The sequence below is a fragment of the Ursus maritimus genome, unplaced genomic scaffold (assembly GCF_017311325.1).
Source record: "Ursus maritimus isolate PB19 unplaced genomic scaffold, ASM1731132v1 scaffold_7, whole genome shotgun sequence".
Lineage (NCBI taxonomy): Eukaryota > Metazoa > Chordata > Mammalia > Carnivora > Ursidae > Ursus > Ursus maritimus.
Window position 1 is genome coordinate 16,103,102 of NW_024426885.1, and position 24,241 is coordinate 16,127,342.

Consider the following 24,241-nt stretch of genomic DNA (forward strand, 5'->3'; position numbering starts at 1 on the left):
CTTTTTAGGAGGGATGACAGATGGAATCCATTCTCCTCATGGAGCAGGCCTCCAGCAGAACTCCTGCTGCTGCTGAGCCAGGAGGAAGCCCCAGGGCTCCCCAGACACCACTCTAGAAGTCTCTCTCTGGCTTTCTTATTGCTCTGGTCCATTTTCCCTGCATCTTCTCAGCATCCCAAGGGCCTGACGTGGAGTTGCCTCCAGCATAACGAATCCCCTTCCTATGCCCCTTCAGCATGTAGCGTACTACGATAAGCATTACCACTCCGCCAGCTCCTTTGTCTGCTGGGGAGGCTGCCTCACCTGGGCCAACCAGGTAAGGAGCCAGTTGGTCCCGTGCCTGCTAACCAGCCTCCGAGCTAAACTCGTCTGCCATCATTCTGCCTCACTCTTCAGAATGATCGCTTGTAGGCTCGAGAGGATGGCCCTCAGGACTGACCACTGTTCTTTCTCCCACCCACAGCGCCACTTAGCCCCAGAAGTGTTTCGGGAAATCTTTGGAATGTCCATACAGGAATTTGACAAGTTACCTCTTTGGAGACGCAACGACATGAAGAAGAAAGCGAAACTCTTCTGAGCTCCCCCGCGTAGACAGCAGTTAGGAAAAGGACTGGCATGGCGGTGACATGTAGGATGTTGTGTTGAGGCCCAAACTTGATTGGAGAATTTGCAAACTACTGTCCCTCCACAACAGCAAAACAAGAAGCCTGATTAAAACACCCATGAGCCAAATACCGGGCCCACCACCGGCAACACTTGCCAAGAAGTAACGGGGTCGAAATTTCCGTGTTCCGCACACTCAACAGTAGTGTTCACATGTGACCTTTTGGCATCACCTTATGTACACGACAGGAGTTACTCCTTTCACTTCCTTTCACTGTTGTCTCACAGGAGTGCCGACCGTATGGGTCAGAGCCAGCAAGTGCCCTTAGGGTCCCGCGTGGAAAAAAGCAGTTGTAATCGTTCCAAAGTAGGAATATATTTATTATGTAGCACCGTGGCAAAGAAGAAAGAGCCTAAGGGACGTATCCATGTGGTCGCACCACTTTGCACACCCCTGTCCTCACTGGCCTCATGAGGCCCGGCCTGGGCCCCCGCAGGATGGAAATCAGAGTCGGGAAACTGGGCAGCTCTGTGGGAGTGGGCTGAAGGGCAGCCAAGGTCATTTTTAACAAGCTCCTTTTTCTCTACTCTTTGCTAGGACCTGGTTGGCAAATTACTTAGCTATTACTAAAAAAGAGAGAGAGAGAGAAAGAGAGGGAAAAGGAATGAAAGGAGTATCTCCCTTAATTCTTTTTCTGCTTCACCTGGTGCACTTCGTTCTGCCTCCCCACCAAGGATGGGAGCTGTCACAGGCCCCCATGGAAAGGAAAGGAAAGGGAGAAATGATCTCCCGTTATGTGCTGTTAGATGATTTTTGCCCCAGGGCCACAGCACTCTTGGCAAAAAAAAAAAAAAAAAGAAAGAAAGAAAGAAAGAAAATTCTGTGTCCCGCCAATGCAAGTTCTTCCACCCTGCATCCTCTGCTCCTCACCCAGCGTCCTCTGAATCTGATCAAGCCCACACGGATTTTGGATTTTTTGGAGGTCTTTTCAGTAGTAGGCTAAGGAAAGGCATGCTTTCCGCTTGGAAATCTCTGCAACTCCAGGGTATATTGCCTCAGATTGATTTCATTTGGCCTTTTCAGCTTTCCTTCTTGCCCAACTCTGTTGACTTCACGGCGTGTGTGTGTGTGTGTGTGCACGGAGTGTGTAAGTGACCGCACCCAGGGTGGTGTGGGGAGTCCGCACGTTCTTGTACATTTCTCTGCTTGAATGTTTGTGCTGCTGTGCTGCAGCTTCTGAGGACCGTTTGCACACGTGCGCATGACTCAGAGGTCAGGATTGAGGCTAAACCGCACCCGACAGGGCATCCTTCGTGGAAGGGTGTCAGTGTCAGAAGCCAGCGTCCCCCGCGATCCATGTAGCTCGGGTCAGCAGCACGGTGAAGATCCCAGACCTCAGATGAGGCTGTACGTGGATATTGGAGCATTACACCCGAGTCCACAAATTCAGCAACCCAAGATTCAGAGGGGAGCCTAGGATTTCACCAAAACCCCATCACGATTCCTGGACGCCTCTGGCCGTGACTCAAGTGAGCGGTGAGGTGGACAAGGGAGGGTATCTCCATCCAGCTCCACACATGGGTGGTTTTCACCTTTATTCTCGTGCTTTGGGGGCTCTGCCTAGGAATTTAAACTCTGCTTTAAAGCCAAAGGAGAAATCGTTTGAATTCTCTTCCTATGCCACTACTAATAAAAGCTCAGAAATTCTTCCTGCTGCCACCAAGTATTCGAATAGTTAGTAGCTGATCTCCCTGTTAAAAAGCCAAGTAAAAATAGTTTCAGAAACTGTGCTGCAGACCTCTAACTTGGGACCCACTCGGTCACCTGGGTGCTGTGACGAGCTCTGTGATGGCTTTACAGCCTCTCCTGTGCTCATCCCGAAGGGATCGAAAGCTGCCTGTCCTTTCGGTGCTGCACACTGAATGTTTGAGGACTGTTCTCACAAATACGAGTGTGTGGGTGTGGGGGTGTGGGTGGGTGTGTGTGTTGGACCTACTAACATATTTTGCAAATGATTCTGATGGAGCAGACGTGAGACGACCAGCTCCTCCTTGGGCTGAAGCCCCAGACTGCAACTTTGCAGTTCGGTGCCTTCAGTGGCCTCGTGCTTTAATTCAATATTTCTGCTGTCCCATCTTCGCTCTGACCTCTCCGGCAGTGGCAGCCTCAGTACAATGCCTGCGTATCCTAGTCCTTGCTTTGCTCTGGCAAAGTGTGAGGAGTGCGGACCGTGGTGCATTCCCAGTAATCAAGAATGAGGATGGCCAGATGGGTCCCAGTGCTAAGCTGGTGGAGAGAATTTTTTCATTACGGGGACCATAAAGGACCCTCAACATTGTCATGAGTTATGACCCATGCACATGCCGAGCAAATGTCAGTGCAAGACAAATTGCAATGATAGTTAAAGATCTGAACCCAAAACCTCTCCCACCCATAGGGAAACTCTACTTTTCTTATCTTTTTTGAATTCAGTTCTGCATCCAACTTGGGGGTGGGGGGTGGGGTGGGAAGCTTCTTTCCATAGCAAGTGTATTAGCTAATTTAAACTATACCGTGCAAAAATGCATTACCAGAAAATGTCAGTAGCCTCCTGTCTACAAACAGAGTGGTGCTATGCTCTGGGGAGGGGTCGTGGGAAACCATAATGTGGACTGGTTTCCCCCAAAACTCCACTCCCAGCAGAAGGCTCCAGCTGGAGGGATGGGTCATGGGGCCACCTGGTTCTCCTAACTGCCAAATCTAATATATGGGCTACAATGGCCTCTCCTTTTTTTTTTTTGTTTTTTTTGTTTTTTTTTGTTTTTGTTTTAAACTGGGCTCAGCATGCTTGTCCTCAAAATGTCCAGGCCACTGTACAGGAGCTCAGTGTTCTCTGCCTGAACCCCACTCTGCATTACACATAAAAATTCAGTTGTTAACGCAGTCCAAGGAACAGGGATTATTCACTCCAGGGGAGGACGTCCACACGTGGCAAACCTTCCTGGTACATACCCAAAGGGCTACATTTTTGAGCGTTGGGCTTATTTGTGATTCTTTAAGCCACAACGCCTGCGCGAAGCAAAAGAGGCCTCTGACAGCGTGAAAGTCAGTGCTTCCTTTAAAGTTTCTTCCAGAAGAGCCAGGATACCATATTTCTTCTTCCCGTGTGATTAAAGATGAGACCTTAAGAGCACGTGGGAATTTGTATAGCCAGCTATGCATCTGTATTTCAGTTTGAGTTAGTTATGAGATGTCCTTAATGTGACTTCTTCGGTGACTAAAGAGAAACTGCCTGTTCTCTGAAACTTCCAACAGAAAAGCCAGGGTTAATGGGTCATACGGTGCACACTCCCTCTGCCACTTATCCTCTCAATCTGGTGATGGCCGTCAACTCTACTTCGAGAAGTCTTGCTGGAAATGTTTATAAAACTTTCACCTAATTTCTTTACACTTTCAAGCAAACACCTTTTTCTAAAGAATTGCTTCTCAGATGATTATATAAAATATATATGCTTTTGCAAGTTAAAAAAATGGAATTAACCACTTTTGACTAGGTAGGTCTTTCTAAAAATTATTTCGAAAAGCTTGGTGTTAGCATTCTGTGCGTTGAAGGGGCAGGCGAGCCCTCTGTCTGACTGTCAGGAAAGGTGGTGGAAGGACGTGAACTCCATGTAATCTTCCCCACCCCCTGCGTCCTCCAAGGCAAGCTCAGTTTTTACAAATCACGTCTTCTACATTACTGGTCACTGTTTAACCTACCCTTCCTAGGCCAGCCTTGACCTGACTTGATCTTTAAAATTATTCTTTTGACAAACCAAGTGTTTGTGAGTAAACCTTACAGCTCACTTGTTAGTACTCCCTTTTGAAGAATGTTCTATTCAGAGAAGAGATTATTTCAGGCTTGAGATTTTTGCTGTGACACCAGCTTATTGTGATAACGTACATTAAGGAAACTAGCCAACTATGCTATAATGAAAGAAAGAGAAACTTTTACTCTGGCTTAAAAAAAAAAAATCAGCCTTTCCATTTGCTGCCCAGGAAGCCATGAGGAGATGGTGATTGATGTGCTTTGCATATGGATTTTTATGTTTTCATGTGGGTGAGTTTAATTTACGGCAAACTCAAAAGGAAAGGGGGAAGCGGTCAATTTCAGCTGAAAGAAACTTTCTAAACAGTCTATGTAAACACAGCAAAATTAAACAAATGCAACGTTTTCTGATGGTTGGTGTAATGGACTGGCAGTTGTTATCATTAAATGAAATTCATCCCAAAAGTGTCTCTCTCAAGAGCGAAGATCTCGCGAGTCGCTTTCGGAAACCCATTCACCAAAGGTAGCGGGAGACAATACCGTATCCACTACGGTTCAGAAAGGTGGGGAGCCGCTTAATGATTGTATATGCCTGTTTCCTGATCCCATGGAAGAGAAAACAAGTGTCCACAATATTGATGTTCCTTTTGGGTTCTATGTACAGACCCGTCCAGTAATGTGTGTGGTGTCTGTGAGTTGCCGACAATCCTGCATCAAATCTCTTGGAGTCCTTTCAGTTTAAGTTCAGTTTAATGGAATTTTCTTGCAAGTGTCAGAAGACATCCAGTTCTTCCTTCCCTCCCCTTTCAGAAATATGAAAGTGAGTATTTGGAAGAACCACTGTGTACAAGATGTGTTGTGTCCCCCGTGAAAGTGAGTGGGTGTCCGTCCGCGCCCCGCAGACCGCGGACTAGTGCAGAGGCAGGGGCGGCCCGCTGGCCCCGCGTTGCCGTGCTTGACAGTCCGACCTGCTCCACGCTCCTGTGCAAGCAGCGCTCGCCGCTCCCCGCCCTGTCCTCTCGTCACTGCTGTACACTCACCACTCAGTGAATAAAGTGTGTGCTTTATTCTATTCCCAAACGCCTCTGCGCCGTGTTTCTTTCTTGCTCCCCTGCGCCCTTTAAAGGTCTGTCCCGTCGGAAGAAGTACCAGTCCGACTTCCAATGACCCAGCACAAAACCAGAATCAAACCAAAGCCTTAGGAATGCATTTTTAGCACACAGGAAGGCTGTTGAGGGCGGACATGCAACCAGTAGCAATGGTATGTTCCAGGACTGTTTGTGCAGTAATACAGACCAAATTGACCAAGCTGACTAAAGGGAAAATGTTTATTTTTTAGAGGGCAAGCACGTGAGCGGGGTTGGAGTGGGGGGAGGGAGGGAGAATCTCAAGCAGACTCCCTGCTGAGCGCAGAGCTCCCAGAGCTCGATCTTAACAATCCCGAGATCACGACCTGAGCCGAAATCAATAGTCGGTCACCCAACCCACTGAGCTACCCAGGCGGCCCTCAAGGGAAAATATCCAAAAACCATTGGGCTGTGCTGGTCTACCTGGTGTTTGGTTTTGTGACGCAGAGCAGTGACAGTCTCATCTTCTGGACAAGAAGGGGGAAGTGAGGAAGTTTGAGGCCAAGAGCTTCTGAACCACTGTAAGTGTAGGCTACTTACTAGAAACTGCAGTGCAATGGTAGAAATACATCTTCTAGAGCTTTGACCTCCCCTGCGTTATCAGACTTGAAGAAAGTCTTCTAGATTTTGATTTACATGTTATTCTCACTGCCACAATTTTGGGCCTGCTAGAAAATGCAAGGATGTATTTAGACTCGAGGTGGCCTATTCTGACCATAGCCATTCTCCTGCATGCCTCTTGTCTCTTCAGTTCAGGCTGCTATTAACGGACTTCCATAGACAGCAAACATTCATTTCTCATAGTTCTGGAGGCAGGGCAGTCCAAGATCAATGTGCTGGCAGATGTGATGTCTGGTGAGAATGTGCGTGGTTTGTAGATAGCCACATGGCAGAGAGAGCGCGAGAGGAAGCAAGCTCTTCTGTCTCTTATTATAAGGATGCTAATTCCATCCTGAGGGCTCCACCTTCGTGATCTAATTACCAGAGGCCTTGCCTCCTAATGCCATCCCACTGGGGATTGGGATTTTGACATGTAAATTTGGGGGGTGGGGGGGACCCAAACATGCAATCCATAACACCTGTCCGGGGGCCAGTCACACTAGCATTCACGTGGACCCTCATCACACAGCCAGAAACAGACTGTGCTCCAGACGGTTGGCACGTTTAGTTTACTAGTACAGAAAACAGGTCAGGAGGCCCAGCTAGAGGCCTGTGTTCCATTCACTTCCGTCTCCGCCTGCGCGGGCATCACCACTCTGGGCTCTGATGACCTCAGTCAGGTTTACCTTCGGCCCTTATCTTGAGCTCTCTGTGGCTTTTGCCACTATGATCACCTTTTCATTGAAGGCTGACTTCCTGGGTCAGTTCAGTGGTTAGCCCTCAGACACAGCCAAGGTCACAGCCCATGGCCCTCGCCTCACCCACTGCCGTCCCTCCCACAATGCCCCACCTTCGACTCGCGCCCTCCAGCTCTTCCAAACCACTGCAAGTTTCCTGAACTACACCGTGCCCTCTCCCGCCTCTGTAGCTTTGGGACAGCATTTCTCCCCTACGATGTCCAGTTCTTCAAGGAGGTGGAGAGCAGAAGGATCTGGCCCCTGGGACAGGAGGTAATGGCAACACTGACTGTTTGAAATCAGTCATCCGTAGCTCTTTGGAGTTACCCATGTGAATTTCCCATGGGCTCTGTTGGCCCCGAATCAAAGACAAGCTTGAGTTCACACCCCCCCTAAGAGCCTGCCTTGATGAGCCCAGCCCAACCTGCCCCAGGAAATTCTTGGCACGCCTATGGTTGAACATCACGTGTGAGGCTTTGCCAACGTTGCCTAGTACTGCTAGCTTTGCGTGTTTCTGCTCCTCTGTCGAACTGCGGTGAGGTCTCTCTTGAGTGCCAGGGCCTCTGTGAAACAGCCCTCCAAGACAGGTCATGGTTGCTCTGCTGTACAGGTAAAGAAATCAAAGCTCAGCAGCTAATGAAATATGGCTGACCGTCAACTAGTAAGCCGTAAACTGGAATTACTGAGGCCTGTCTTCAAATCCCGTACTGTTCTTTGCGTCTCCATGACCTTCTGAAGGCAAGGACTGTGTCTCCCACACTCCAAATCTCCCGGGGTGCACTGCAGAGAGGAGGTTCTCTGTGTGAGACCGGTCAGTTCCCTTCACTAGGCTGTGAGCCCCATCACTGCTGCCAAGGTGCTAGTATGAGCAAGCTTGGGGGGAACTCACTAACTCTGTGTCTTAGGGCCGGTGATTTCACCTCCCGAGGCCTCAAGTTGTTCATCTGCGAAATGGACAAAACACTAATGCCCATCAGAAGACTGTGGCTACATTTTAACTCCTGTCGAGCACCACACAGTACCCAGGACATAGTAATTGCTCAAGGAACATCATCAGTGATCTTTATGAAGAGTAATCGGCCACTTAGACTTGAAGAACCCCATAAACTCTAAGCCTCGGTCTCCTCATCAGTAAATTAGGAGTGAATACCTGCGTTCTGGCTACACTCTGGGGTTGTTAGGCCAGATAAAGCAAGGTGGAGTGCTGAGACACAGGAAAGCATTACACTGATAGGTGGTATTGGGGAATGAGGGTTTCTAGGTCCTATGTTAAATAGTTTCATCACTCAAGAACTTTAGTTTTTGTTCTGGGCTTTTCCTCCCCCAGTCTTTTATAAATACTGCAGCATGAAAGCAAGCCCACAACTTCTTTTATATGCTTCAATAACAGCCTGCTCTCTGTCCAATAATACTGTAGGACTGAGATCCTCTGAAGAGGCGCCAGGGAATAGTAATACCAGAAAGTACTACACAGCCGCTGAGTGCCGGCTATGGGGTCAAACTGTCTGGGGTTTGGGTTCCAGCTCCACCAGTAATTAGCTGTGTAACTCCTGACAATTTGCTTCACTTCTCTAAGTCTCAATTTCCATTTCTATAAAAGAGGAGGAATAATAGCTACCTCGAAGGGTTCTTGTGAGCCTCCTGTACAGGCCCTGGCATCATACAAGATGAACACTCAAGCATCAGCTTTTATTTTAAAAAAAAGCCGCTGCCATGTAATAAGGAGCCGTCTGTGCCCAGCCCTGAGCTAAGCGTATCATGTGGTTTACTCCATACAGCTCTTTGCATTACCCCTCCGCCCGCACCCCCAACTCCCCAGTTTCAAGTTCAGCATGTAGACAAGTGTCAAGCAGAGAAGGGCTCGGGTGCCCCCACGGGTAATGTGGCCAGCTGTGGTGGCAGGCTGCTCAAAACAGAAGCATCTCAAGGGGTCATCTTGGGGCTCAGCTCTTCCCAAGGGGTTTCGAAGCTATTGGGCCCCAGTGCTTCCTGGGTCAGGAGGATTTCCCTAAGCTACATCAGGAATACTTAGAAACACCACCTGCAGAAGAGCTGAGACTCCTTTTCATGAAAGACGGCTTTGCTTCCAGAAAGATCTTTCTCACTGTATTACTTCAAAACAACCAAGGCAGCAAAGGCTGAGCTGCCAGTCCTTACAGTATTGGGGCACATTTCCTCAGCTCCAGAAAGCCACCAGTCCTACTCAGCCCCTCCTGCCCATCATGGGAAGGGGGTTCCTCCTCTCTGCGGGGCCAGCCCTGCCTGGGTGTGTCGCCAGCCCTGCCCTGTTGGACGCGCTTATTGTTGGCCGGAAAGCCCTGGGAAGGGTGGGGACTTGGTGCTGGCAGCTTTTGAGAAAGCCCAGGGTGGTCAGAGGACTTGTGCCCAAAACTTCTGGGAATCCCAACCCCGTGCTTGAGAACCTGCCTCCACACCCTAAATTTCCTTCCCCACCGCCCCCTCCTCCCGTGGTAGCCCAGGACTCTGACCAAAAGTCAGAGTCTTCCCCTTCCACTCCTACAGCCCTCAGGGGTGGGTTGTAGTGAGTCAGGGCTCTGGAGGACAGGGTGATATGTCCACATTTAGTTTACTTTCTAATCTCAGCTGGATAAAAATGCTCTCTGGGCCCCACCATTGCCATTGTACTAAGTACAATGGCCGCCCCTAGAGAGGTTTTTCCATATTTATTTGTGCTGTCCCCCTGCGGCTGTGTCTTAACTCAGCCCTTCCCCTCAGATAAAAAGAAAAGTTGGCTTGGGAGAACCTTTCCTCCAAAGCAGAAGTAGTTTCTGCTTTGCCCTTAGCATGTTTTAGTGGTGGGACCTCCCAGAACATCGCTGAGGGCCTGGAGGCTTGGGTGGCTTCCAGACACGGAGTTTGGGAATCTGACTCAAGGTGCAGGAGTCCGGATGATAAGGAGAGGGTGGATGGTGGCAGCAGCAGACATTCGGTGAGGGCCTCTGGAATGCCAGGCACTGGGCTAGGTACTTGGTGTACATTATTTCACTTCATCTGCGAAGGGTAAACCCAGGACTGGGAGAGGCCCCCTGGCAAGTGGGTAGGCTTCTAACCCCTCCCCTCAGGTCCAAAAGCCACATTCCTCCGAAGGCTGTCATAGCTCTCTGGGGTCTCCGTGTTAGCACGTGGTTTTCTAATGATTTGCCAAAAGGGCCATCTTTGCAAAGACAAATACCAGCCTCTGTCGGCAAGGTGGAGGCTGGCCATGAATAACACTTTGTTCTAAACTGGACAGATGTTGGCACAGAAAGAAAAGGTCCTTTCGTTCCTGCTTTTGTGTTGGAACATTCTTCTTGTAATGGAAGCTAGAAAATGTTCATGGTGGTTACTTCCCATCAGATAGGAGCAAAAATCAGCTGGATTCTCCTGGGGGTTTTTTGTTTTCGTTTTTGCTTGAATAGAACCATTACTTCTGTTCTCCACGTAAAAACAAGGTGTTTCAGACAGTTCACAGTAAATTGCTGGTACGTATTCATCATTAATCAAATGTCTTCCACCAAATGTGCGCTCTTGTGTGCATTACCAGTGATCCCTGCCAGCACTATGGTTGAAGGGCATATCAGAGGCGACGCAAATCAGAGGTTCCGCGATTTGTCCGGGCTCCCTTAGCATCCTGTGGAAACAGCCAAGAAGGTCGGGCCCAGGTCTAACTACAAAGCTCAGTTTCAGTCCACAAGGAGATTCTGATTCAGTAGTTCTAGGGTGGGAGCCGAGAAGCTGTATCTTTAAACAAAATTGGAAACCTGCCATGGGATTCTGATGGTCCACCAGGACTGGGAACCTCTGCCCGCTCCGGCTCCACGAGGCATAGTCTCGGGTCACAGAGCTGGTCTGTGACTAAGCCGAGCATCTGTCACCGAGCTCCTAATTCATGGAACCAGCAGTCAGACAAGGCCTGGAAGGCTGCCCTTACAGAGAGGCCTAGGGTCCCCAGGGGCCTCCTACAGGGGGAACAGCACTGTCCTTCAGCACCCCTGGAGCCCAGCCCTCGGAGTAGATGCCATCAGAATCCACTCAAATGTTGCCTCGTTTGCAAGAAGATTAAGGAGATGGTCTCCACTGAAAGAGAGAAGCCTGAGATAAGAGAGAACCAGTCAGGCTCCCTGGTGCTGAAAGGGAAAACAACCCGCTGGCATCTCTTCTCCCTTGCTCTGCCCACAACTGTAAGAAACCTCCGAGTGTTGAAAAATGGCCTAGAAATCCTGTTTTTGTATCAGATGACTTATTTTTTCTTTTCCCAGTGCGCTCACTGTTTCTTTGGCCTATTGTGTGCTAGCAGGGTCCGTGGAAAGAACTCCAGTCTTAAGTTTTCTACTGAAACAGTCACTCCAGGGAAATTTGGTGACTATCTTCAGGGCCTGGCTGGAGCGGGAGTAAGAACCAGGAAGCCAGGACTTGTGATGACAAATTCTTCTTTTACATGAAAGCAGTTGTTTTTATTTATTTATTTCAAGTAATCTCTATGTGGGGCTTGAACTCACGACCCTGAGATCAAGAGTTGTGTGCTCTACCAACTGAGCCAGCCAGGCACCCCCTAGTTGTTTTTATTTTTGAACCTTAATATATGAAAGCATCGATAGTGGGTTGAAATAGTGAACCCCCAAAAGATAAGTCACCCAGAACCTCAGAATATGCCCTTATTTGGAATAAGGATCTTTGCAGATGTAATGAAGGCAAGGATCTGGAGATGAGATCATTCTAGATTCAGGTGGGCCCTAAATCTAATGATGAGGGTCCTTACAAGAAACCAAAAAGAAGACGACATAGGGGCGCCTGGGTGGCTCAGTTGGTTAAGCATCTGCCTTCAGCTCAGGTGATGACCCCAGGGTCCGGGGATCGAGAACTGCCTTGGGCTCCTTGCTCAGCAGGGAGTCTGCTTCTCTCTCTCCCTCCACCCCTCGCCCTGCTTGTGCTCTCTCTCCATCTCTCTCAAGTAAGTAAATTGAAGAAAAAGAGGATGATGACACAGAGATACATGCAAAGAAGCTCATGTGAGGACAGGGCAGAGATCCTCTTTATGCGGCCACAAGCCCCGGAAGGCCGGGAGCCACTGGAAGCTGGAAGAGGAAGGAATCTTCTAGAGCCTTTAGTGGGAGCATGGCCCTACCCACACCTTGATTTGGGACTTTTGGACTCTAGAACTCTGAGAGAATAAATTTCCATCTGGGACTCTTGAATAGAGAAGTTTCTTTTCCTACTCCCCATGTAGCCCAAAAGCGAATGTTACATGAAAGCTCATGTTCAGGGGGGGAAAAGTGCAACGAGTGGGACAAGAGAGGGGAACGAATGAAAAGTGGCACTGGGAGCTCACCCCTTATCCTTCTATCCTTCCTGTCCTGATTTTACTAGTTGTGCTTATTTCCCTTAATTCTCAATGGCATAACCAACCCTAAAGCCATCCTAATATCTCATTTTAAAATTTCAGTGACGTCTATTCAGCACCTAAAGGGAGAAATGTGATGCTTGGTGTCGTGGAAAATATGAACGTGAATCAAATCGGGGGTGGGGCTAGGTTGGGTCACGTGAGGGGCGGGGCCTCACGGCCGAAGAAGAGCTCCCTCTCAGGTCATGCACCTGCCGACCCCGAGAAGACACAGTCCCTGCCCTCAACAAGCTGAAAGGCTGGGGAGAGGCACAGATGAGTCAACCGTAGATTAGATTTGGATGAAAAGCAGATGAAAAGTTCACAAGCCAAAATAGAAATCAAAGTAGACCAAAGACCTAAACGCAGACCCTAGCCCTGTACAAGTTCTGGAGAAAATGTTCATGACCCAGAGTGGGGCAAAAAGTTCTCAGATGCGACACCAAAAGCACGATCCACAAAATGTTAAAAAGTAATAAATTAGTCTTAATCAAAATTAAGAACTTCTGCTTTTCGAAAGCTGCCTTAGAGAGAATGGAATAACAAGCCTCAGCTGGGAAAAAAATACACCTTACAAATCACCTATCTGATAAAGGACTGGAATCCAGACTCCGTGAGAATTCCCGTACACCAGGGGCTGGTGAGGGTGCAGGGCCACCAGGGTTCTCACGTGCTGCTGGCCGGGAGGCAACATGATGCAACCGCTTTGAAAAAGAGTTCGACAGTTTCTTATAAAGTTAAACCTTCAGTTGTCATATGGCCCGGAATCCCATTGCTAAGTATTTGTCCAAGTAAAACTAAAAACCTTGGGTCACATATAAACTGGTACATAAGTATTTATGCTGACTTTATTCAAATTGCCAAACATCCCAAATGTTCTTTAACTGGGGAATGGATAAGCAGCTAGGATTCATCCACACGGTGGAATAGTACTCAGCAATGAAAAAGGAATGCTTCACCGCCACAGCACTGGGGAAGGGCCAACGCATGTGTGAAAAGAAAGGAGAGTCAGACTCAAAAAAAGTTACATAACGTATGATTAGATTTGTATGATATTCTGGAAAAGGTGAAACTATAGGGACCAAAAAACCACAAATCAGAGGCTTCTAGGAGACAGGGGAGGGGGAGGGTTGGCTACAAAGGGGCACATGGAAATTTGGGGGGTGGTGAAATGGTCTGCCTCTTAATTGCGGTGGTGACTACCTGACTGTAGACATTTGTCAAAACTCACAGAACTGGGGGCACCTGGCTGGCTCAGTCAGTAGAGCACGCGACTTCTAGTCTCAAGATGGTGAGCTCAAACCCCATGCTGGGCATGGAGCCTACTTTAAATCAATCCATCGATCGATCAATCGATGCTTACAGAACACTCAAAAGGGTGAATTTTGCTATATGTAAATTATACCTTAATTTTTAAACATCCCCCCCAAAAGACAGAAAAACAGTTCAAGTCAACACATTTTCAATGGCAATACTTTTGTGTTGGGCCCTGGGAGATGTTATAAAAGAAACGTCATCCACATCCAGTTGTGAGAGGCTGATAGCCTTGTTGGAAAGCCGGCACCGTGCTAAGCACTTGAGATACAATTGTGAGCAGACATTGATCGTATAATCCCACAAATGTAAATGGAGGGCATAAGTGTGTGAAGAATTGCTTCTGATTAATTCCCAATTGATTCTAGAACGTCAGCAAAGCCTCCTCTGGGGAAAGCTTCTCTTTGAGTCGCTAGGCCTGGGCACGGGCTGCAGTGGGGTGCGGGATGGGAGAGCTGAGGGTGTGCAAAGGGTGACGGGTAAGTTTCTGGGTGGTGCCACGCCGTAGGTGGCGGAACCAGTAGTGTATTTGGAGAAGGAGCAGATTTGGGGCGGGGGGAAGATCACGAATTCAGCCTAGGAATGGGAGTGGAGCTACAGGAAACAGTGGACCCAATAGAACTGAAAACGTGCGTCTGGCATGAAAACTTGGACCTAAGTGTTTATAAGGGCACTATTCGTAATAGACCAAAAGTGGAACAACTCAAATGTCCATCAACTGCTGCGTGGATAATAAAATGGGATCTCTCCATACAATGGAGTATTATTTAGCAACAGAGAGAAATGAAGTACTGATATCTGCTCCCACGTGGGTGAGCTTGACAACATTATGCTAAGTGAAAGAAGCCAGGCACAAAAGACCATGGAATGGAATAGTCTTTAGGAATATTGTATTATATGACATTTCCAGAACAGGCAGATCTATTGAGTCAGAAAATAGTTTGGTGGTTGCCCAAGGCTGGGGAGGGGACATGGGGAGAATAGGGTGACTGCTAAGGGGTATGAGGGTTCCTTTCATAGAGTGATGATCTTTTTTTTTTTTTTTAAGATTTTATTTATTTGTTTGTTAGAGAGAGAGAGTGAGAGAGCACAAGAAGGGGGAGCAGCAGGCAGAGGGAGAGAAGCAGGCTCCCTGCTGAGCAAGGATCCCGATGCAGGACTCGATCCCAGAGCCCTGGGATCTTGTCCTGAGCTGAAGGCAGACACTTAACCAAATGAGCCACCCAGGCGTCCCTGATGAAGATGTTCTAAGATTAACTGTGTCGATGGTTGCACAACTCTGTTACTATTTTAAAAACCACTACCCTGTACCCTTTAAATGGGTGACTTGTATGGGATGTCAGTTATACCTCAATAAAACTGTTTTTTTAAAAGAAGATAGGTAATCCATATAAAGATGTTTGAGATGTGCTATTTAGAATATTGAAATCTAGAATCACCCAAACACCCCTTCATGGAAGGATGGTTATAAAAATTATGACATAGCAATAAGATATAATTCACAAAACAATTAAAAACACATCCAGTGACAAAGAAGGGTGATGAATTTGAAGAGATGTAAATACAGTTTATTTTATGCAGTAGAGAAAGACGCAATCAATTCGAAGAAGAGCGGGGAAGAGCGCGATCCAGCCAAGTGTGAGCTGCAGAGGAGGAAGGGTGGGATATCGGCAAAGATGGAAACCGGGAGCAGGACGGTGCATGTCCAGAGCTCTGACACAAAAGGCTCAGAAGTGGCTGTGCTGGCTTTTTCCCAGGTAAGGAATGGGCAAGAAGCTTAGGCAGGGGCCATGCACATATATGGCTTAGGGTGAGGGGTGTTGAGTTTGGTTCTATGTGCACGGAGGAAGACATTGGTTAAGAAACCAGATTTCTAAGTTCTTAGCTCTTTCTTCCACCTGTTCCTTCACCACTGCCCCACAAGAACTGAGCTCTTCTGAATGCACCCACTACCATTTTTGAGCACTCAGTCAATGCCAGATATTATGCTAAGTTTTTTGTGTGCTTCATCCTGCAGCATCCTTACAACGTGTTTATGAAGTAGGTTCCCATCCTACACATGAAGAACCATGGCCAGTGGTGCCCATCATAAAAGATGGTGCTGGGACTCCAGCCTGGATATTCCAATCTTCAGCCTGAAGCACATGGTGTTTTGTTTTGTTTTGTTTTGTTTTTAAGCATGCCCCACGCCCAATGTGGGGCTGAACCCAATACCCCAAGATCAAGAATCACGTGGCTCTACTGACTGAGCCAGCCAGGTGCCCCTGGGACATGTTTGCATCAAGACATGACCCTGCTCAGGAAAGCCTTTCTTGGAGCTTCCCAAGCTGTCCCACCTTTACAGCAACCCTAGAGGAGGCCCACCTGTTGGCTCAACCAGGGATTCGAGGACCTCACTACTTTGGTGTTCCCAGTTATTGTCTGAATTAAGCAATAACAGTCGTGTGCGGTAGAATCCGAATGCTACCAGCAGCCCTCAATCCACAATCGAACACATTTGCAACTTCGTTCTCTGGAAGGTCCAAGTTGCCACATCTCTGTGTGTTAACAGGTTATTCCTTTCCTGAGGGAACTGCTCCTCACGTGCCTTGATAATAATACTAATAATTAATAATAAAAGATAGTTGTTCCTTGCCATCTAGGACCTGCCTGTGCTTGGCTCCAAACCCCACACCACCATCCCTTCTGCTCTGGGACTTTCCATAAACCATACTTGAATTACACTTAAAATTCTAGCCGAGTGACAGGACAAGATGCCCAGACACTGTATGATTGTAGTGGCCTGGTTTCAAATGCTCTGCCCTGCCGGAGGCTCCTCTGTGAAGGATTCCCATTTACATTCTCTCAGTTGTCTCTGCCAGAAGACATGGCGGCTACCTGAGGCTGTTTCCAAAAGGCTGTGGAGAAGCTGCATTCATTATTCTCTTCTCTCTCCTTCCCTCCTTTGTCTTTCCCCTGCCCTCCCCCTTAAGTATTTTGATCATGAAAGAAAAACAAATACAACTGTGTGATCCAGCAGGGACACTGAAGCAAACCCATTGTAACACGGTGTTCAAAATACTCAGAGACCGGCCATGACCCCAGGTCGCAGGATGAACTCGCCTTGATGATTTTGTTCCAGAATTGACCAGCATGAAATCTTCTACACACATTATCGTGGGCCCCATAAGAGGTCAAAGTAATGTGCAGCCATCAGCAGAGAAAGGGAAACACTACTTCCTCAGCCTGGCTAACTGTGGGAAAGGGGAGAACGGCTCTTTAACTCTTGCCTCCTCCATTTGTGGATTCGTGGTCCTGGGTCAGTGGCGTCAGCATCACCTGGGAGCGGGGCAGAAATGCAGAAGGCTGGAAAACAAACAAATAAATGTTTAAAAATTTCAAGTGAAAAGAGAGAGAAACGCAGAATCTCTGGTTCCCTCCCCAGACTTCCTGAATCAGAATATGAATGTTAACAAGCCCCCCAGGTGAGTCCTATACACGTTAGTGTTTGATTAGCATTGGCTTAGTAGTATGAAGAAAACCACAGACCCAAAATGGAGTCACTGACGTTAAGGCCCCACGTCAGCAAACCAAGACTTAATACCTAACCTAACTGCAGTTTCAACACCACCACCCCCGCCCCCAGGAATGTAACCTTTAACCAATCAACATGGAATTTCCTGGTCAGCGCTAGGAAATTTACTGATAGACCCCTTCTTTTCCCCTTAGGAGGGCAACCTTGCCTAAAACAATACATTCTTTGCTAATAATTTCTTTTTTTCACTCCCTCTCTGCTTTAAAACCTTTCCTTTTCTACAGCTCAGCAGATCTCCTTTCTGTTTGCTAGACGGGATGCTGCCCAATTCATGAATCGTTCAATAAGGCCAATTAAATCTTCTAAATTATTCAGCTGGATTTTTTTGTTTAACAGTAGATTAGGCTCTTTTGCCAGTAACGGTGGAGTTCCTGGTTCCCCTTCGAGGACCCTTGAGGGCTTTGTGCACTTTATTATCCGACAGAGCACCTGGTACCATGCTGAGTGGAGGGAGGAGCCCTGAGTGGGGGAGCAGGTGGATGGCTGGGTGGTTGAAATCGTAACACCGGCTCCAATCCTTGGCACTGACTAGCACCCTTCTGCATGGTGAGTGATTGCAGGAACAGCTGGTAGCTCTGTGTCAGGTGAATATAATTTTTATTCCCATTTGAGAGGAAAATGGGGGTCCAGAAAGGTTAAGCAAGCAGCCCAAAGTCACCCAGCTAAACAAGGGTACAGGGGAGAGTCTAGCCAGAGCCTCTATTCCAGTGTTTCTATTTTTATTACCACCTCCTTCCAGGGGGCTTTTTAGACATTTTTGTCCTAATTGCTCCCGGTGATATCATGATTCATAGTAAGAAATAGATCTTTGGTCTGAGTCCTGTTTCTGGCACCAATCTCCTGACGAAAACCCTTGGAATTTCCTAAGTGGTAAGAATGATCAAGGTGTCCCGATCCATGCATGCCCCTTCCAACCACACCTGACTTCCTGTTACTTCGGTGTCTTTTGAAAAGCACCTGAGGATGGGGGCTGGTTGCCAGGGGAACCGACCTGGGATTGGCAGCCTGGAGCTTTCAGTCCCACCCTCCCGAACTCTGGGGAGGGAAGAGGGGCTGGAGGTTGAATGGATCACCAGTGACTAATGATTTAATCAACCTTGCCTATGTCCTGAGGCATCCAGAAAAACCCAGAAGGAGAGGTCTCTCGAGTTTCCAGGTTGGTGAAGACGTGGGGACTGGGGGAGAGTGGCAGGCCTGCAGCGTCTGTGCCCCTCCCCCAAACCTCGCCCTGTGCATCTCTCCCGTAGAGCTGTTCCCGTGTTACATCCTTCTATGATAAACCGAGTCTGGCAAGTAAAACGTATCTCTAAATTCTGTGAACTGCTCTTGCAAATTAAACCTGAGGAGGTCTTTGGAACCACCAACCTGGAGCTGATCTGTCAGAAGCACAGGTGACAGCCTGAACTTGGGATTGGCATCTGAAGAGGGAACGGGGCTGGGGCAGGCTTGTAGGACGGAACCCCTTAACCTGTGGGATCTGAGGCTATCTCCAGATAGATGTTGTCAGAATTGAGGTGCATGTAGGACACCCCGCTGGTGTCTGAGAATTACTCGGTGGTGTGGGGCACTCCCCTCACCCCACGCACGTTGTAATTGGTGGCCAGGATCTTACTCCTCCATGAAAGTTTACTGCCACAGACACACTGTATGTCTGTTATATTCTCTCTGTCTGTGTGTGTTTATGTCAGTTTTTTTCACTCTCCCTGAAGAACCAACTCTTGTTCCCTTGGAAATAACATCACTCCCGTGGAGAAGGCCTCCACTTTCCATGAGTGACTTGTGGACACTTACTCTGTACTAGGCTGTCCTTATAGCGAGGAGCCCGGTGTTTGAGGCTTTAGAAAGACTGTTTTTGAGCAGAAAAACGGGGTTAGGGGTCTTGGCCAGATGCAGGAACATCTCCCATCATGGAGCAAACAGGTTAGACGTTGGGTTTCTCCTTAGCACAGTGGCTGCTGCAGGAAGGGTCGTGGACTGTGAGCCAGGAGACCCAGCGTCCTGCCCCTGTCCTGCCACTACCTGCCCACGTGGCTCTGGGTCCTTCCATCTCTCAGCACCTCTGTTTCCAGCCTTGAAACTGAGGGGTCTGAACTACATTGGCCCTTTGAAGGGAAAAAAACCAACCCTGCTGTGCCTCTAAGGGAGGCAGATTGGCGAGCTACAAGTAGCACACAGGACCTACTGGGGAAGCATCTCAGATCAGGGTTACAAAGACGCACCCCGTGCCTCCCAGATGGCCTTCCACTTCGCTCCCGCCGGCCACAGGGGCTGTTTGGGCAGGAGCCTCATTTTTCCTTTGTTACTAAGAAAACCTTGCTTTGAAGAGAGTTCATAATATTGTAATAATGTTGAATGGGGGGGGGATGTTGGAGTAATGCATAAACTAGTCCAATCACTATGTCGTACGTCTGAAGCGAATATAACCTCATATGTCAACTATATTTCAGTTTTTAAAAATCTTGTTTCTGCAAGATTGGGTCAATCCCTAAATAATTTCTTCCCACTTCCACCCTTTCCCCCAGTCAATGACTCTGGGGGGAAAGACATAAAATCCCACTCTATCCATCCAACCACTTGAAAGGGACCCAAGAAGAGTACACGAAGGAGCTGGAAGAAATAGCAGCCAGGCGTGGCAGCCAGGAGGCCGTGGCGGTCTGAAACTGAGAAGGAGAGTATGTGGAAGCCCAGCCATGCTGGGTGGAGAAGGACTAAGGCTGAGCTCCTCTGGCTGGTGTGGCACCCAGGCAGCCCCAAGAGGAGGCCTCGGGGAGCCCAACCCTGCTGGCAGCTCGGCACTGGGGAAGCAGCCACTGCAGAGAAGCTGTGACTCAGTGTGAGTGGCTGCCAGCCTGCGGCGGGGTCCACAGACCTGCATCAAACCCCTAAACCTGGACACCTGAGGTCTGCTAGCCCTGACTGGCCACCAAGGGACTTTTACTGAGTTCTTGCTCATAGGCTCCTCGGGCCTGCTTGGAGAGATAAGACCTGAAAAGATGGCCATTCTTTTCTGTTATGGAATGAGAACTGAATCTTAGGGGAAAGGGTTACAGAATTTTGAGAATCCTTTCAATCCTTCAGTACTTTCAGGACATGTTGGGAAGACTTGCTGGAGGAGGGAGCCCTCTGAGCTGGGTCTGGAAGGACCTGCTGGGACTCTGCTGAGGGGGGGAAGGGCCTTGTGGAAGGGGAAAAGCAGAAAGTGCTCTCTGCTTCCAGGCATGAATGAATGATTCCTCTCCAAGGTCTTGTCTGGGGACTCCGAGGAACCTGCGGGGCTGCCAGCTCTGGTCCAGCTGCACTTTTGCCTGAGCCTCGTCTGGGAAGTGGTGATGTTTGCAATCACAAGAAAAGTCCGCAAAGACGATCAAGGAAGGAAATCCAAGATCAAGACTCTGGCAACTGCCCAGACACCAGAATTCTGGCAAACTGTGTGCTGTGGGCTTGCTGTGTGACTTGCTCAGGGTGACCCAGGGTCGGACTCCCCAGGGAGAACAGGCAGCTGAGCCCTGAGGAGAAGCAGATGGACACTGTTTGAGCACCGATGCCAGCCACCCACTGCTGGTATCCTTGGGCAGGCGCTGGCATCTCTCCGGGTTACTGCATCCTTAACATCAGGTCACACAGTTGGATTCGCTATTGATTCCAAGTTTCCAAGCAGCGCGGAAAGAGTCTACATGGATGGACTTGGAATCATGGCAGGAAAGGGGAGGCAAAGGGCCTGGAAGTGGGCTGGGGAGCGGGTTAGGCAAAGACAAAAAGGAAATGGGGAAAGAAAAAAACAGAACAAGGATACGTTGGTCTCCTGAGTTACAGAACCTCTGGATGGGAAGATGACTGGGGACTTGTCCTTTCGATCTCCCCAACTCCAGCGTACCGGAGAGAAGCCCCAAGAAAGAACTGGAGACCCCTATTTGTTAACTACACTGTGTGATTTCAGGAGGAAAGTGAGAAAGGGGGTAAGGGAGCCAATCCTTGGTCCCTCCTGGAGGGGGGTTGGGAAGCACGTCGACATCTGGAGGGTGGCGGGAGCAGCAGCAGCAGCCGGTGGGAGAGAGAAGCGGGAACCTAGCTAGCACCGCAGAGCTTTGAGAAAAGAGCCCAACCTTCATACACAGAATTAGGAAACCCAGCAGCCCTGTCCATCTGTGGTCCTAGGGACCACACAGGGGACAGGACACTCAGGCCACAGGAGGGCAAGCCGGACGAGGCTTGGACTCTGGGCCATGAGCCCTTGACCCACAGTGTGGCCTGGACGAGCATACTCATTCTTGGAATCGCTGCCTTCCCTGTACGAAATGAGGTGTCCTACGTCCACTACCCCGCAAACTGACATTCTTGGACTCTTTGATTTTCAGGTATGTAGGTCTTTAGAGAGTCACCTTTCCTTTACCTCATAGGAGTATTTTAAGGAAATGTGTAAGAATAAGCAGCCCCTTCACATGACCTAATACATTAAGGAATACTGACCAGAAGAGACGAGCGGTGTCTCTCTAGGCTGGAATTTTTCTAGAGGCGCAGCTGAAAGCGATCATACTCACCCCTGTCTGTAGACCCATAACTGTTGGCTGTGCCGGCTGGGCCAAGGCAGATGTGCAGGTGAAGAGACCAGGAGGGATGGTGGTGCCCGTGTTTCTTTTCCCTATTGTCCTCTGCTATAGGTTCTGGCAGAGAGCCCAACTCAGAGGGTTGCCCAGGAGCCCCTCCCCCGACCCCCTTGCTCTCCTCTGCTCCATCGAACTACTCCCCTTCCTGTCAGCCTTTGCTTTCTTTCTTGGAGCCGAATATTTGTTGTTGTTGTTGTTTTTCTGGAGTATTTCAAACGCTATGAGTAGGGGGCAGACAGCCAGAGCAGGACTATGCTGGGGGAGACAGGGAGGATGTGGAGGCTGATGGGGGTGGGGGCTATCCTCAGAGGGGATGCTTTTGAGCTGACTTTTGAAGAGTGACTAGGGATGAAGTAAAGGTTAGCTGCTGGGATGGCTTGTGACCAGACATGATTATGAAAGAGCCTGGGTGGGGAAGTCGGGTCAGAGATGTCACTTCAATTGGACTGGCTTGGGCCTTGCCCGGCGGTGACCTTGGGCAATTACTTAAGGTCCCCATGTATGAAAGAGGGGACAAAAGTATCTGCCTGGATCATTGCGAGAATTAAACAGGATAAATTCTGTAAAGCAAGTCTTCACCCCTCCTCACTGCGTCAGCTGGAGAAGCCCCCTTGTGGTTGAAGAAACTCTGGGCTGCTGAGAACGTTGAGGAATTGCCAGAGAACAAAACTTTCTGCTGTTCGGTTGTGTGTCCCTGATACCTTCAGCCACCCACCCCAAGGGCCCCATGCACCCCCACCCCAGCTGAGCTCGGTAGGAACGCCCACCACCTAGACTCCAGGGTGGGGGCGCTCGATTTGGTCTCAGGACTGTCTGCATCAGTCCATCTCGGATGCTGTGGGTCTGGGCAGGGGTCAATTACAGCACCTAGAGTGTCGAGAACAAGTTGGAAACCAGATCTTCTGATCCTGGTGGCCAGAAACTCAATGAATTTGGGTATGAAGGTGAGTGGCCCACGTGTGGAAGCTGCAAAGTGACTAAAGCCCCACCCAGGTTTTGGAGAGAAGCAGGGCCTGAGATTTCTATTGATGGTTTTAAGTAGTTTTTCGGTTTCGTTCTTGGAAATGGCAGTGAATTCCCATTTTAAATTTACTCTGCATACATCTCGGATTGATCTGTGTTTGTCTAGGGGCTCTGGGATTTGCCAAGTCTCCGTCGATAAACTAGAGTGGACTTCGGAAGAGGTAATTACAGGGCTGGAGCCAGTGGGGAAAGGGGAGAGGGAGCGTGCCTGATGGAGGTTCCAGGCTGCCCCCCAGCCTGCAGATAGCCGGCTAGGTTATGGGAAGCGCCCGCACAAATAGCCACCAGAGGACCTGAGGGGGTAGAGCCCTGTCCGGTTAGAGCCCTGGCAAAGCCCAGACTGAGGGGTGTGACAAAGCACAGGGTTTGGAATGGGGAAACCTGCTTTTTGAGTCCTCGTTCCGGAAGAGAGATTACTTGACTTGGTGACGGGGCCGGCCCCAGTCTTCATTTGTAGGATGGGGAGAGTTTAATCCCTGTCTTTTGTTCTTAGTGACCTCGGTCAGAGCCAGCCTGGCCCTCCGCCCCTCTGAGAGGGTCACACCCAACAAAGCCCCTGCTGAGTGGGGTTGGACCTGAAGCCTCCTTTGCTGGCCTCTGCTGACTGTTAGAGCTGGAATCTGGCCAAGAGTGGCTGGCTACCGGACTTGGACTTGAGGCTGGTTTCAGAAGCGAGAGCCACACAGTCAGATTCTCCCTGAGCATTAGAAAGGAAACCAGGGACCCACTGACACCAGTCTGTAGACACAGGGTGGGAGGGTAGGCACCATGGAGGGACGGAGGGACATTTGCAAGAGGAGGAAAGGGAGGGAGGAGGGGAGAGAGGCAAAAGAGAGAGAACACAAAAAGGCAAGAGCACCCTGCATCCTGACCAGGTCCCCGCCCAGCTTGCAGGAGGCCCACTGAGCGTACCACCTGTCCTCTGAGTCCCTGTAATGTCCGCGTTCTTGCCTCAACCTCTACTTTTTCGATTTCTTGAATCCCCAAGAGCCCAGCCGACCTGGAAGAGCGGCTGAGAGAATTAAGTAAAATAATGGATGAAGTTGAGGACTTAGACCCTGGGTTCTAACTCCCATGGAGGGACCATGCGCCCTTGGCTGCTTTCTACCCCAACACCCCAGCCTGCTATTTCTGCGTCCAACTTAGGGACGCTCATCTTTTGTCCTGCTGGTGTCCTCCCACCCCCAGTCGCAATAGCTGTCCCTTGAGAGGCCCCTGCCCACCTTGCTCAGGCTCTGTGTAGTGCCTGGCAGCCCTTGGCTCTTCCCCACTGGCATCACCCTACCTGCGTATTTCTGCCCTTGGTCCTCTCCACCTCAGCCAGGTTTCTAGCGCCCCAGTGACTTCTCACCACACTGGTACATCTGCCTCCCACTCAGTCCCCCGGGGGACCTGGGGCACTGTCCCTTTTCAGGGCTGCCTGGTTCTTTGGTTCTCAGATTACTCAGTCTTTTGGGCCCTCAAGCAGGCTTGTGCTCACCTCACTGTTTT

At 49.3% G+C, this 24,241-nt stretch overlaps 1 protein-coding gene across 6 annotated transcripts in view; it reads left to right on the forward strand.

Annotated features, from left to right (window-relative positions):
* LOC103657401 (actin-binding LIM protein 1) overlaps positions 1-5,463 on the forward strand; it is an 88,114-nt gene extending 82,651 nt beyond the window's left edge. For all 6 annotated transcript variants that reach the window (XM_040624491.1, XM_040624492.1, XM_040624495.1 and 3 more), the window contains one exon: positions 464-5,463. In XM_040624491.1, coding sequence (XP_040480425.1) covers positions 464-577 — 114 coding nt within the window. In that variant the 3' untranslated portion in view covers positions 578-5,463. The remainder of the gene's footprint in view (positions 1-463) is intronic.
* The last annotated feature ends 18,778 nt before the right edge of the window (positions 5,464-24,241 follow it).